The sequence below is a fragment of the Camelus ferus genome, chromosome 4 (genome assembly GCF_009834535.1).
Source record: "Camelus ferus isolate YT-003-E chromosome 4, BCGSAC_Cfer_1.0, whole genome shotgun sequence".
NCBI lineage: Eukaryota > Metazoa > Chordata > Mammalia > Artiodactyla > Camelidae > Camelus > Camelus ferus.
Genome location: NC_045699.1, coordinates 9,015,126 through 9,029,014, shown reverse-complemented (window position 1 = coordinate 9,029,014; position 13,889 = coordinate 9,015,126). Strand labels below are relative to the sequence as shown.

Sequence of the window (13,889 nt, the reverse complement as noted above, 5' to 3'; positions counted from 1 at the left end):
GGAGGAGGGGCGTGAGCGCGCGGCAAATCGGGCGGGAAGGAGCGAAACGAGTTAGGGCGCCCGCCGTGGCGGTTCCTGGTCTCACAGTCGCGCCGCCAGGGAACCGCTGTTGCGCGAGGGGAAGGCGGGACGCCCAGGTCGGTGCTAGGCCCAGACGAATGCCCCGTTTCCACAGTCCACATTCGCTTCTCTCCCTCCCCGGTGCCCATCTCCCGCTCGGGCTGCGGGGCGAGCTGCGCGCCGGTAAGTGCGGCCCGCCCGCCGGCCCAGCCCACGCCGAGGTAACCCGCTGTCTGTAACTAGCCGCAGCGCCCGTCAGGTGTGGCGGGGCCTGTCGCGCTGGCGGCGCGGGCGGGATTACGGGGAATGCGGGCCCGCCAGCCGGGTTGTGGCGGGCAAGCCTTGGAGTCCTGGAGAACTTGTCCCCTTTGCTTCCGACCCTGGGCCTGCACGCCAGGGGAGAGCCTGGGGTCTTTACAGGGCACTCGGTTCTAACGTCTTTTATCCTTTTTTTTCTTTCTTTTTCTTCTTTTTTTGGTTAATGGGGTCTGTGATACAAGTATTTTGTGGTACCTTCGCTGCAGTTGTGTGTGAAAAATTTCTGGAAAGTATTGCGTTCATATCCTGCAGTGAATGCAAATCGCAAAATGTCTTGTAGACATCCGCTTTCGGTTCATTCAGCTCTATAAAGCACCCACCGTGTGATAGGGTTTCTGTCAGTGATTAAAACAGACCAAAACTCTCGCCCTCAGATACGCTACCGTTCTAGTGTATTGTGTTCGGTTATTTCTAAGGCCCCTTTTGTTAAGGCACTTAAGGTCACTGAATCCCTGGGGTAATTGCCCGGCCTGGTAGTGCCCAGTATCCACATCGTCACTCTTAACCCTCTACCCTTCTCTCACAACCCCAAACTTGTGTTGAAGCAAAAAAATGTTATAATTTACACATGAAGCTAAATCCACCGTTAGAATACTTTTTTTTTTTTTGTAAGGAGGAATTTCTGCTGATTCATTCCATAGTAACTTGATTTCCCTCTTGAATAGTTTGCAAATTAGATATAACTAGCGTCTTTTAAAAATGGCTATGATTGTGGCTGTCCGTTATCATTTACTCGCTGAATTAGGAAGACTTTTTTAGGGGTAACTGAGGACCTCATGCAGTACCAACATTTATTTACTGGCTGGGAAGAAAGTTAATATATACTGTAAGAGCATAGTGTCTGTGATTGTGGAGTTTATAAAAAGGCTCTTTGAGTGGAAGTCCAATTTTTTAAATGGCCCCCACCATGAAGAATACCATAGTCTTGTTGGGAGGTAAAACTTGCTTTTGGTTTTTGATACATAGTTCAGATTTTTATTTCATGTTCAACAAAGAATTGATTTAGTGTACGAAGAGGCTGGGGATACTTAATCATTTATGGTATTATAGAGATTTAACCTGCCAGTCAGGATTTGCAACATTTAATTGAACATGTCATTTAAAACCTGTCATTTCACTAACACAAATAGGCACATGTAGGGGTACTGTACTAATGATGCTTTCTTTCGAGCTAGTATTTCTGTTGCAGTCATCATTTTCTGCCTTGATAAACAGTGATGAGTGACGAGCAGGAATGCAATTAGCAGCTCTAAGAACTTCCCAATTTCACTGTCATCTGACTGGACCCTAACTGGTAAAAGTGGTAATTCTCCTTTTCTGGATGCCGTTGTCAGATGTTTTTTCTCTCTCTCTCTCTCTCTTTTTTTTTTTTTTTTTTTTTTTTGCCTTTTCCTACTTGCTTCTTTCTTTACCTCTTTCAGTCTGCTTTTTAGGTTTCTCTTTAAATAACAGGAAAGTCTGTCTTTTCACCATCTTTTCCTCCTCTATTTTCAACCAAACTGTATCACACCTGCACTCATTTAAGGACTTGCCGACTTGAGGAAAGTCCGTCTTTTCACCATCCTTTCATCTGTTGTTTTCAGCCAAACTGTTATATCTGTGCTCATTCAAGGACTTGCCAGTTTGATTAATAGATTCAGTGGCTGCTGTCTTCTGTAATTAATTTTATTATTATTTGGACTTTCAGTGAATTTAGAGTTAGTATTAGTTAGATATAGGATTTACTTTAGCTAAACTAATATAATTGAGATTGTACACTCGCCAGGTGGATGATTATTTAAAATTTTATAACTGCCATTTTCTGGGTTCCCCATTATGTTCCCCACTTATGCTGGCAGTTTAATGCTAATTACAGTCCTGTGAGTAAATTGTGGTTATCTTTGTTTTACAGATTAGAAAATTAAGACTAAGAGAAGTTAAGGAACATGTCTAAGGTCACATAGCAGAGATGGGATTCAGACTCGTAAACCTATTCTCTCTTTTCCTTACATTAGGTTATGGAGGATCCACAAACAGCTCCACTCATTACTTCTTTCTGATTTCAGTCATTAAATATAAATTTTTCTCCCTAATTTTCAGACAGTGCCTTCTCAAAATTCTGGGGTTACCTTGAAGTCGTCCCCAAGAAGTTGCAACACAGGCTTACCTGTGTTTTTAAGATGGAGACAGTGGAAACATGTTGTGGTTATAATTTAAATATTTGTTAGTGCTTTTAAGTCTTAGCTGTTCATTGAATGCCACATATGATGTCCAAATGGATGGTACTTTTGCCTCTTTTTCTATCTATTAAAAAATTAGAGTATGTGAGGCTGACTGAAAATTAACCTGTAAAGCAAATTTGCCTGTCTTTGTGGTGATAGAATTTTCCTACTCTATTTTCTTCCACTCTGTTCCTGCAGTCGAGATCTAGAATGTAGATTATTGTGGTCAGCCAAGTTTAACCTGCACAAAATGTCAATCAATTTTTTAAAAAACATTTTTTCATGATTATAAAATTAATGGAGATTAAGATGTATGTTGTTTTATACCTGGCTTTTTTTCTTAACAAAATAAAATGCGAACATATTTTCATGTTATAATCCTTAAAAATGTTTTTATAAAAAGCTCTAACTACTATTTCATGGATCCAATGTAATGTACTTAATTTTTTTCTCTGTTGTTGAACATTTAGATTGTTTCTGTTTCTTCCATACTGTAAAAACACAGTGATGAACACTCTGGCACATAAATCTGTCCTCATTTCTGATTATTTTATTAAGATTAAAATTTAAAAATAAAAGAATGGATTATATTGTAAACATTTTTAATGTACAATTTAAACAACGTATTTTTTTTGTCTTGTTCAGTGATGTACTTGAGGATCAGGGGCTTCTTTGTGTATGAGCAGATGGGACGTTGTACTGCTGTAGCTAACACTTCCCTTCTGAGTTGCTTCTACCTGCAGTGAGTGACTGGTTACTCAATCTCTCAAGAAAGAATTACTAAATTAAAGGAAAAAATTACTAAATTTTTAAGGGGTTCAGTTATTGAAACCCAGTCTAAACTTTATAACCCCACATAATAATACTTTTTCCATTTAATTAAAAAATTTAGTAAGCTTTTCTTTTTAATCTGTAGAAAAAAATCCTATTATACATAGAATCATTTTTTTATTAAAATTGTTATAACATCCAGTTATGGGGACTAAACCATGTTTCAGATCAGTTTGCCCTCCATTTTACTTTGCTGTTAAATGAAGAATTCTGTGTAGCAAATGTGCATTTAGTCATGATAACATTATTATAAAATCATAGTACATCAGGTTTCTCCAAAAGTGGAGATTCCAATCCTAGAGGGTAGTATTTGGAGAGAATTATTAACACTGACACATATTAATGGAACAATTTCACTGTAGTTTATTGAGCACTGTTTCTCAGAATTTGTCCCAACTATCATCTGCAATGAGTTTTGTTTCTTTCTTTGTTCAACAACACAAACAAGGAAGTAGGTGTTAAATAAGTACATTTTAATTAATAAAATAAACACATAAGCCTTAAAATATCAGTTTGTAATATTTAAAAAATGTAAAAATTATTTTGTGACGTTATTTTAATGGAGTTACAGTGAAAGGAAAAGTTGTACTTAACACTTGTTTTGAAGTTGTTACAAAGGTAGATGCATAGGTGACTAAATAAAATAATTTGGAATGCACTAGGTGAGCTTGTTATTTAAATGAGAGCTGAGAAATGTCTGTTCATTATAATAGCCATGTAGTGCTCTTATAGAATGACCATTTATGCATGGGTTTTATATGTAAGTGGGTTTTGTATGTAAATAAGGGACTGACTTTACTTTCTCTTTTCACTTAAGTCAACAGGATCTAGAAAAAGGTATGGGAATAGAGATTAGTAGAATTTATGTTCTAGTTCTGGGTCAGCTGCTGGGTATGATGTTTTGGTCTTAATCTTGGTGCCTTTTTCATTCTCTCTCAAGTAGGTAACAATACCTGACTTTTCTATCATAAATTGCTGGTTTGAGGTTTAGATAATATTGCAGATGTACAAGTATGTATTTTGAGAAGTTTAAAATCCTTCAAATATGAGGTTTTCATTTTCAGCAAAACTTCAATTCTCTGTTTATACAGATGTACTTGCTGGGATGTAGGATTAACACCACTGAAATTCATCTTTTTTTCCATTTCATTTTCTATACAGCCTTGACCTTTTCAGTTCCGAATCAGTCAGTCTTCTCTTTTTTTTTTGGTTCGTTCTTCCTCCTAGATATATTAACAGTATTAGCTCCGACTGTTTAACAGTTTTGGGTAGAAAATAGCATTTGTGTTAAATGGCTGCATATAATAACTTAGGGGTGTATACTGTACCCTGAGTAATTTATAGTACAAAACATTCTGCAAACAACTTAATTGTGATTTTGGCGTTTATACTTGATAATTCATTTAGGTAATTATAACTCTACTGAAAGTACACTTTTCAGTTTACTTAATGACTGTCATCCCGTTACTACAACACCTCTGCCAGTTATTACTAGGTCCATTTGTCAGCCCTGTGGTGTTTAAATTTTAGTGGAGCGAGTAAGGTAACTTATTATTGAATGAGCACACCTAAGAGCCTTAGATCTCGCTTAATTTTTAAGGTTAAAAGAACAACAGATGAGATAAAATAGCACTTTGGAGTCTTAGGTTATACAAGTACAGATCTCTCAGTCTTGAGAATAAGATGTCACAAAGCTTTGGCCTCATATCATGCTGGAGATTTTAACATGCCTTATGTTGATTAATTTCGTATTTTGATGTTATTTTGTTTTAGGTGTATCTTTTAAGAGTACAGCAGAATTTGGTTTCTTCACTTTGAAAATGTTTTAACAAGTGAATTAATCTATTCATTATTAGGATTGCTGATATATTTAGACTTATTTCTACCATCTTATTTATTGTTTCTATTTGTAGTGCATGCTACTTCCTTTTGTGCCTTCTTTTGGATCATTTTCTTTATTCTATGTTTTCCTCAGCAAATCTGAAAATTATCTATATATATTTACTTGTGTTTTCAATTTTTTTATTGAGGATATAATTTACATTCAGTAAAATTCATGTTTTTTTTGGTGCGTAGTTCTATGAGTTTTGACAAACATTAGTCATATAACCATCACTGCCACCGCCACCACCACCACCACAGTTGTGACATAGAATGGTTTCATCACCCTCAAAATTTCCTTGTGCCCTTTGTCAGCCCCTCTTCACACCCCCAGCCTTTGGCGACCACTGAACTGTTTTTTGTTTCTATAGTGTTGTCTTTTCCACAGTATCATGTAAATAGAATTATATAGTCTTTGACTTCGTTACTTAGCATGCCACATTTGACATGTCTTAGTCTGTTCAGGCTACCTTAACAAAATAGTATGGCTCATAAACAATAGACATTTATTTCCCTGTGCTGGGAAGTCCAAGGTCAAGGTGATGGTAGACTTAGTAGGTGTCTGTGAGGACATGCTTCCCAGTTCCTGGACAGTCTTTTTACTGTGACTCACCATGGTAGAGAGGTAAGTAGCTGTGTGGAGGGGTCTCCTTTATAAGAACCCTAATCACTGTTATGAGGGCTCCACTCTCATAATCTAAGCACTTTCCAAAGGCCACACCCCCAATACCATTAAATTGGGCATTGGGATTTCAGTATATGAATTTTAAGGGACACAGTCTGTAGCAGCATTCACCCATGTTATTGCATCTATTAGTAATTTATTCCTTTTTATTGCTGAATAGTATTCCATTGTAAGATGTACTACAATTTGTTTATCCATTCACAGGGTGAAGGACATATGGGTTGTTTCCAGTTTTTGGTGATTATGAATGAAGCTGCTATAAGTGTCCACATACAGATTTTTGTGGGGTATTTTGGCGGGGAGTAATTAGGTTTATTTATTTATTTTTTAATGGAGATACTAGGGATTGAACCCAGGACCTCGTGCATGCTAAACATGTACTCTAACCACTGAACTATACCCTTCCCCTCCACATACAGATTTTTAATAAGTGAAGTTTTCATTTCTCCTGAGTGAATACCTAGTATTGTGATGCTGGGTTGTATGGTGAGTGTTTGCTTAATTTTCTAAGAAAATGCTAAACTCTATTTTAAAGTGGCTGTACCATTTTGCAGTCCCACCGATGATGTATGAGAATTTCATTACTTGGTAATGTCAGTTATTTTTTATTTTAGCTGTGCTAATAGATGTGTAGTATCACATTGTGATTTTAGTTTTCATTTCCCTAATGTCTTATTTTTCATCTGCTCATCTTTTGGGGAAATGTCTATTCATATCTTTTGCTTATTTTTGAATTAGTTTGTTTTATTGAATTTTAGAATTCTTTATGTAGTCTGGATGTAAGTATTTTGTTAGTTACATGTTTCTTCCAGACTATGGCTTGTCTTTATACTCTTAACAGTGTCTTTTACAGAGCAGAATTTTAAAATTTGGTGAAGCCCAATTTATTGATTTCTTTCTTTTACAGATTATGCTTTTGGTGTTGTGTCTCAGAAAATTTTTAAGAAACTAAGATGACAAAGGTTTTTCTCCTAACTTTTATTTCATTTTTTAAAAAAATTGAGGTATAATTGACATACAACATTTTAGTTTCAGATGTACAACATAATAATTTGTTATTTATATACATTATCATGTGATCACCATGATAAGTCTAGTTAACATCCATCACCACAATTAGTTACAAAAAATTTTTTCTTGTGATGAGAACTTTAAGATCTAAGATCTCTTAGCAATTTTTGTATATTCAGTACAGTATATTAATTATAGTGACCATTCTGTACATTACATTCCCATGATTTATTTTATTCCTGGAAGTTTGTACCTTTTGACTCCCTTCACCCTTTGTGCCTATCCTCTGGCAACTACCAATCTGTTCTCTGTTATCTATGAGCTTGATTTTTTTTCCCTCCTAACTTTTCTTACAGATGTTTTACAGTTTTAGTTTTCACATTTAGGTCTATGATCCATTTAGAGTTAATTTTTATATATGTTATAAGGTATTGGTTGAGATTCATATTTTTGCATATGTATGTCCAGTTGTTTTAGCACGATTTGTTCAAAAGACTATCCTATTTCCATTGAATTGCCTTTGCAACTTTATGGGACATCAATTGACCATATATGAATGAGTCTATTTCTAGACTGTCTTCTCTTCCTATTGACCTATATGTTACTCCTTTTGCCAATACCTCACTGTCTTGATTACTGTGATTTTATACTAAGTCATGAACTCAACATGAGCCTCCCTCCAACTTTTTCTTTTTCAAAATTACCTTGGCTATTCTATTTCCTTTACCTTTCCATATAAATTTTGGAATTAACTTGCCATTCTTTATTTTAAAAAAAGATTGTTGGGATTTTGAGTGGAATTGCATTAAAGCTATGTATTAGTTTGGGGAGAATTGAACCTTGATCATAGAGTCTTCAACACAATATCTCTCTTCATTTGTTTAAGTTGTCTTTGATTTTTTTCATCAGTGGTTTGTAGTTTTCAGTATATGCATCCTGCACATATTTTGTTAGATTTAAGTTTTTGGAGCGATTGTAAATTGTAATGTTTTGTTCACTACTAGTACAATCAAGTCTCATTTTTTCATGGTAGTTATGTTCTATATAAAGTCGCTGTGAACACTGAGTTAGGGAACACTGAACCATTGTTTCTAAAGGATAGGCAGGGTTAGGTTCCTGTGAGCCTTTGGTCATGAAATTTTCATCAACCAATCAATACATGATCTTGTTTTATGTGTGTTTCTGTTTAAAGACAGTTTATTCAATATATGTTGTTGATTCATTAACTGAATTTATGACCAGGAATAAATTCTGTTTGTTTTGTAGGCTGATGTGGCTCATGGTGGTAATTTTCCTCAAGTGTGTTACAGTTATGGTTGGAAAGTTCATGTTGAATAAGAGTTTTCCCTGTGTGTGTTTTCCGCTTGTATGTGTTTCTGGAGTTTCTTCAGCTTGACCTTCTGGCTGTTGTAGCTCTAGATCTTTAGAGATTTGGGTTTTTACTTTATGTGAATAGCCTAGTTTTGGACCATACTATATGTACTATACATGTTATGTAGGCCCCTTTTCCATTCTTAGGTTATTTCTGTTCCCTCCACAGGCCATAGGTAGGTGTTGAGTGGAACACTGTTTTGGCCCAGTTCTAGCAAGGAGTCTGTTCTGGTCTTCTGCCCTATAGTTGGCATGTTGGATTCTTAGAGCCTTGGAGCTTTAGCCTACAAGTCCCTTTTCCTGGTGATTTTAGTGCCCACTTACTACTCTATGTTTCTCCTCTGTTCCTGGCCCACATGATTTTTACCCTTTGTTATTGAGTATATAGCTATGTGTTAAATGTTCTATTGTATATCCTTGTAGAGGTCCTTTATGTATATATGAGTAAATAAGAGGATGCTTATTTTCCTTTCTTTTGTATTCAAAAGTTATCACACTGTATTTTGCTCTTCTTACTTAGCAACAAGTTAGGAAATACTTCCATTTGATAAATCAGAGGGGTGGTGTAGATATTGTTGGCTTCTTTGTTAAAGGGACTTTCTGATTTGACTCTACATGGTTTATTTTTTATCACATTGGACAGGGACTGCTCCTACGTTTGGATTTTTACATTGTTTTTCAGATGTGATTTAAAATATATATATCTGTACTCAATGATTTTTGTCAGTGTAAAGTTTTATCAGTTCTGTAGTTATGACCTTCTTAATTCCTCCTTTAAAATGTTATTCATGTATTTCTCACAACAACTGTAACTCTTCCTTTGAATTTTAACTATTTGTTAAATTAATGTGACCACTGTGTAGGGTCACAGAGTTTGTAAGTGAAAGATAATTTGGCACCAGACTTGTACTCTGAACCACTAGATTATATACTGGTTCTCCTTTATTTTATGTTTTTTTTTTAATACAATAAAGGGGCTTTACTTTTTTTTTTTAAAGGGCTTTACTTTTAAATGATTATCAGTACACCAAATAATAACATGTAACAAATTCTTGAATTCTGTCTGGTAATTTTGTTGGAGACACTAAAAGCAGCCCAAGCAACTATACTAGTATTCATCGTTCTAACTTTTAGCTGGAAAGGACTATTTTAAGGCCGGCTGCTGCTTAATACAGGTTACAAATAACTATTTACTACTTTCTCATAGATTAAGACCCTGACCTTGAGAAAGCTTTAGGGAAAAAAATTAATCCATTTTTCTTCTTTAAAAATTTAGTATTCTCCAAAAAGGGAGGGGACCTACTATGTAATGTACAGAGATAATTTAATGTCTTTTCACAAGACTATAACTTGAACTTTGTTAAAATTTCATTTTCCATGAAGGCATCTAAAATGCCAGTCTATGGAAAGGGCTTCTTCCCCTACCCACTTACGCGATAGTTTTCATGGATTTCTGGCCAGATGTCGCAGACAGAGGCCAAGAGTTTACCTGGGACTTTGTCCCTGTTCTGCCGGAAGTAGATCTGGTGGATGGTCATCTCCTGGGTCCCCTTTTGCACCTCAGTGCTGCCATTGCCGTGGGGCCCAGAGCCCTAGCTTCTTTGACTTTGAACCTTTTCTCCCTCTGCAACTGGTACTGTTCAGTTTCAGTTTCAGCTGCTTTGGCCTGCTTCAGCCTCGGATTGCTTGTGGGCCTCGACACCTTTTGGGCAGCCCACTTCTGGTCTGTAGCTGCTGCTGGGGCCTGGGCGAGCAGCCTAAATGGCTGGATTGTTGCCTCAGGTCAACTGATCTGTGCCTGCACCGGTGCTCTGCCTGCCATCCTCTCTTATCCTTTAATTTCCACAGTAGCCCTAAGAAGTAGGTATATAGACAAGGAAACAAGTTTCAGTATAGAGTGTCTAAGTTTCTCATGGTCACTTGTTTTTGTTTATTTCATTCCAAACCACATTTTTATTCTGTATTACCTCTACTCTACCCTGATTGATAATGCGAACCCTCAAAACCATACCATCACACTCTTGCACTTAAAATAGGTCCGTGATTCTTTCTGCAGCTTTTTCTTATAACCCTGACTGCTTCTTGTCTTAGCTCTCAGGGCCATTTCTGAGCCGTAGAGGTTACAAGTACTCCACTGAACAACCAGTTCCAAATCCTGTCATCAAATCCTATGCTCCTGTTCCAAATGGTAAGTTTTCTTGTGGACATATTAAAACTTTTATAAATTCAAACTTAGATGTAGAAGGAAAAATATACTTTTGTGAACACAGGGTTAGTCTTCAGTGTTTTGCTACTGTTTTATCATACTAAGAAAATCAGGAGGATCAGTGTATTTACCTGACAGGACTGTTGAGAATTACTTAGCCAAACAAATAATATACTTTATATCAGCTCAGAATCTATTCTTACTTATTTAATTTTGTGGAACACAATGGTATAAGTTTTAATATAAGAGTATGAATTATAGATATGAAAAGAACATTTGTAGATACTGTTATTTAACTAAGTTTTAAATAATTAGAATCTGTTTATTATATTAATATAATAACTACTAATTCTGCCTATATTTCATGTCTGACATTATGCTTTACAAATATTAATCATATAATCCTCACAACAACCCTGTTAGGTAGGTGGTGGGTGGTGGTACTGACATTTTATAGATGAAAAAACTAGGTTAGAGACGTTAAAGAATTTATGTTAGGTCACAAAGCTTGTGATCTGACAGAGCTAGCCTTCATACCTAGGTATATCTGTCTGAAACCTTTTGCTTTTTCTCATTATACCATCTGATTACTTGTGGTATTTGAATTTAGGCCATGTAGAAAGTCAAAAGAATTATAAAGATGCTGAAGAGAGAAATATCTAAAGGGTGTGGTTATGCCTGTTTGTGCATTGTAGAGAATTATGAAAACTATGTTTAGATGTACTGAATTATCATAATTTCTTTTTTGTTTATTTTCAGGTAATAGATGCCTAGTGTTTCTTTTACTTTAAAGACATGAGTGTTAATAGTATTGCATTAAGAGTTGAAACCTGGCTTTTAGCTACATGGCATGTTAAAGTACCTTTAATGTGGCTGAAAGCTTGTATTAACTGGATCCAAGAAGAAAATGATAACATTAATTTGAGTCAGGCACAAGTGAATAAACAAGTGTTTGAGCAATGGCTCCTTACTGATTTGAGAGATTTGGAGCATCCTCTTTTACCTGATGGCATTTTAGAAGTTCCAAAAGGAGAACTGAATGGATTTTTCGCTCTGCAGATTAATTCATTGGTTGATGTAAGTCAGCCTGCATATGCCCAGATACAAAAGTTGAGAGGAAAGAATACAACCAATGACCTAATTACAGCAGAAACACAAGTAACTCCAAAACCTTGGGAAGCAAAGCCTTCACGAATGTTGATGCTACAGCTAACTGATGGCATTGTACAAATACAGGGAATGGAGTATCAGTCTATTCCAACTCTTCATAGTGATCTTCCTCCAGGTACAAAAATTTTGATTTATGGAAATATTTCTTTTCGTCTTGGTGTTCTCTTATTGAAACCAGAAAATGTGAAGTTGTTGGGAGGAGAAGTAGATGCTCTTTTAGAGGAATATGCTCAAGAAAAAGTACTCGCAAGATTAATTGGGGAAACTGATCCTATGGTTTCAGTCATACCAAATAATTCTAACCAAAGCATCCCCAGAGTTACAGATGTTCTAGATCCTGCATTAGGACCTTCTGATGAAGAACTCTTGGCAAGTCTTGACGAAAATGATGAGCTTGCAGCAAATAATAACACCTCCTTGGAAAGAAGTTGTTTCATCACAGGTAGTTCCTCAAATACTATTCCCACCAGAAGGTCAGATTGTGAACCAGGACTTATTTCTCCAAGATCGAAGGAGAAACCACAAAATCAATCTGCGCTTTTCACTGATGGGGAATTAGATGACTTTTCACTGGAGGAAGCCTTGCTTTTAGAAGAAGCTGTCCAGAAAGAACAAATGGAGACTAACAAATTGCAGCCATTGACTTTGAACAAAACTGCTGATAAAAGTATAGAGAGATTTTCACATGGACCTAATACACCGAATAATTTTTCTTTGACTTGCAAAAATAGAAACAATAATTGGAATGAAAAAAATATATCTGAGCAAATGACCGATGGAGACCCATCTTTTAGTTGTCCATCTGATAGAGACCAGAACAGTAGTATTTTTTCAGTTAATCATAATGTATCCCTACACCATGATTTTACAAATAAAGATAAGAACTCAGAGACATGTTATAAAAAAAACCAAGCCATCAGCAGTTCAGATGGCCATTTCTTAAATAATAAAATATTAGATGGAGAGCTGGTCAATTATGTACCGAAAAAGAGTTCACAAATTTCTAAAGATAATGAGCACCTTTTACAGACTTGTTCTTTAAGATCGTCAGAGAATAGCACTGATCTTTCTATCACCATGGATTTGTATTCGCCACCCTTTATCTATTTGTCTGTTCTAATGGCCAGCAAACCAAAGGAAGTTCTAACAGTGAAAGTCAAAGCATTTATTGTAACCTTAACTGGAAATCTCTCAAGTTCCGGTGGCATCTGGAGTATAACAGCAAAAATTTCTGATGGTACTGCATATCTAGATGTAGACTTTGTAGATGAAATACTTACTAGTCTGATAGGGTTTTCAGTACCAGAAATGAAACAGTTAAAGAAGGATCCTTGTAAATACCGAAAATTCTTGGAAGGTTTGCAGAAATGTCAGAGGGATCTGATAGATTTGTGCTGTCTAATGACTATTTCATTCAATCCCTCCTTGTCCAAGGCAATGGTACTGGCATTACAAGATGTTAATATGGAACACCTTGAGAGCCTAAAGAGGCGATTAAAGAAGTAATTTACTAAAATAGTATTAGAAAGCAATTCAGAAAAAACAAGGAAATGTTTATAATTAAATTTGTCCTTTTACTTTTCAACTCTGTAAGAGGGGAAAAAGAAGTTTTATTACTGATTTCAGTTTAATTTTAAAATGTTTAATCATGTTTGTGTGTTTAAGTTTTTTAAATAAAATTTTTTATACTAACTGTTTGATGACCCACTGTTATTCAGAAATTTGTTTTCACTTGTTATTTCTCATAAGGTGAAAGTACTGTATTGGCGTTTACTGATGAGTCATACTGTTGAAAGTCGACAGTTAATAAATAGGTAGTTCAGTACTTCTAATATGTTGAGTACCCCCAAAAGATTTGTTTATATTATTTTTCTTAGGAAAAAATGTAAATCCAGTGGATTAGAATGTCAGACTTTCAAGTGCAAATTGTTTTGCTGGTTTTTATTTTGCTGATTGTAAATATTTGTCTGGTATATTTAAAGCAAATATTAACTAGATACCATTTCAAAGATTATATTGAATGGTTAAAAACCTTATTTTTAAGACTAACCTATTACTAAAATCCAGTAAATATTTCATTTTTTTGGATTAAAATAAGGTATTTATCCATGTCGTTAGGTGTTATCCTCCTTTCTGAATTAGCTCTACATGTAAA

General features: G+C 35.6%; 1 protein-coding gene across 2 annotated transcripts; it reads left to right on the top strand.

The window, feature by feature from the left end:
* RMI1 (RecQ mediated genome instability 1) lies at positions 1 to 13,422 on the top strand. Of its 2 annotated transcripts, none has more exons than XM_032477500.1 (3): positions 1 to 137; positions 10,450 to 10,546; positions 11,324 to 13,422. In XM_032477500.1, the coding sequence occupies exon 3, from the start codon at positions 11,360 to 11,362 to the stop codon at positions 13,238 to 13,240; it is 1,881 nt and encodes a 626-aa protein (XP_032333391.1). In that variant the 5' UTR covers positions 1 to 137; positions 10,450 to 10,546; positions 11,324 to 11,359; the 3' UTR covers positions 13,241 to 13,422. The 2 variants fall into 2 exon arrangements, with proteins under 2 accessions (XP_032333391.1, XP_032333390.1); XM_032477499.1 differs by having other exon boundaries at positions 38 to 243.
* Positions 13,423 to 13,889: the final 467 nt, after the last annotated feature.

Bases quoted from the DNA above. Each gene is read 5' to 3' on its own strand.
- RMI1 (XM_032477500.1), top strand. From the start codon at position 11,360: ATGAGTGTTAATAGTATTGCATTAAGAGTTGAAACCTGGCTTTTAGCT.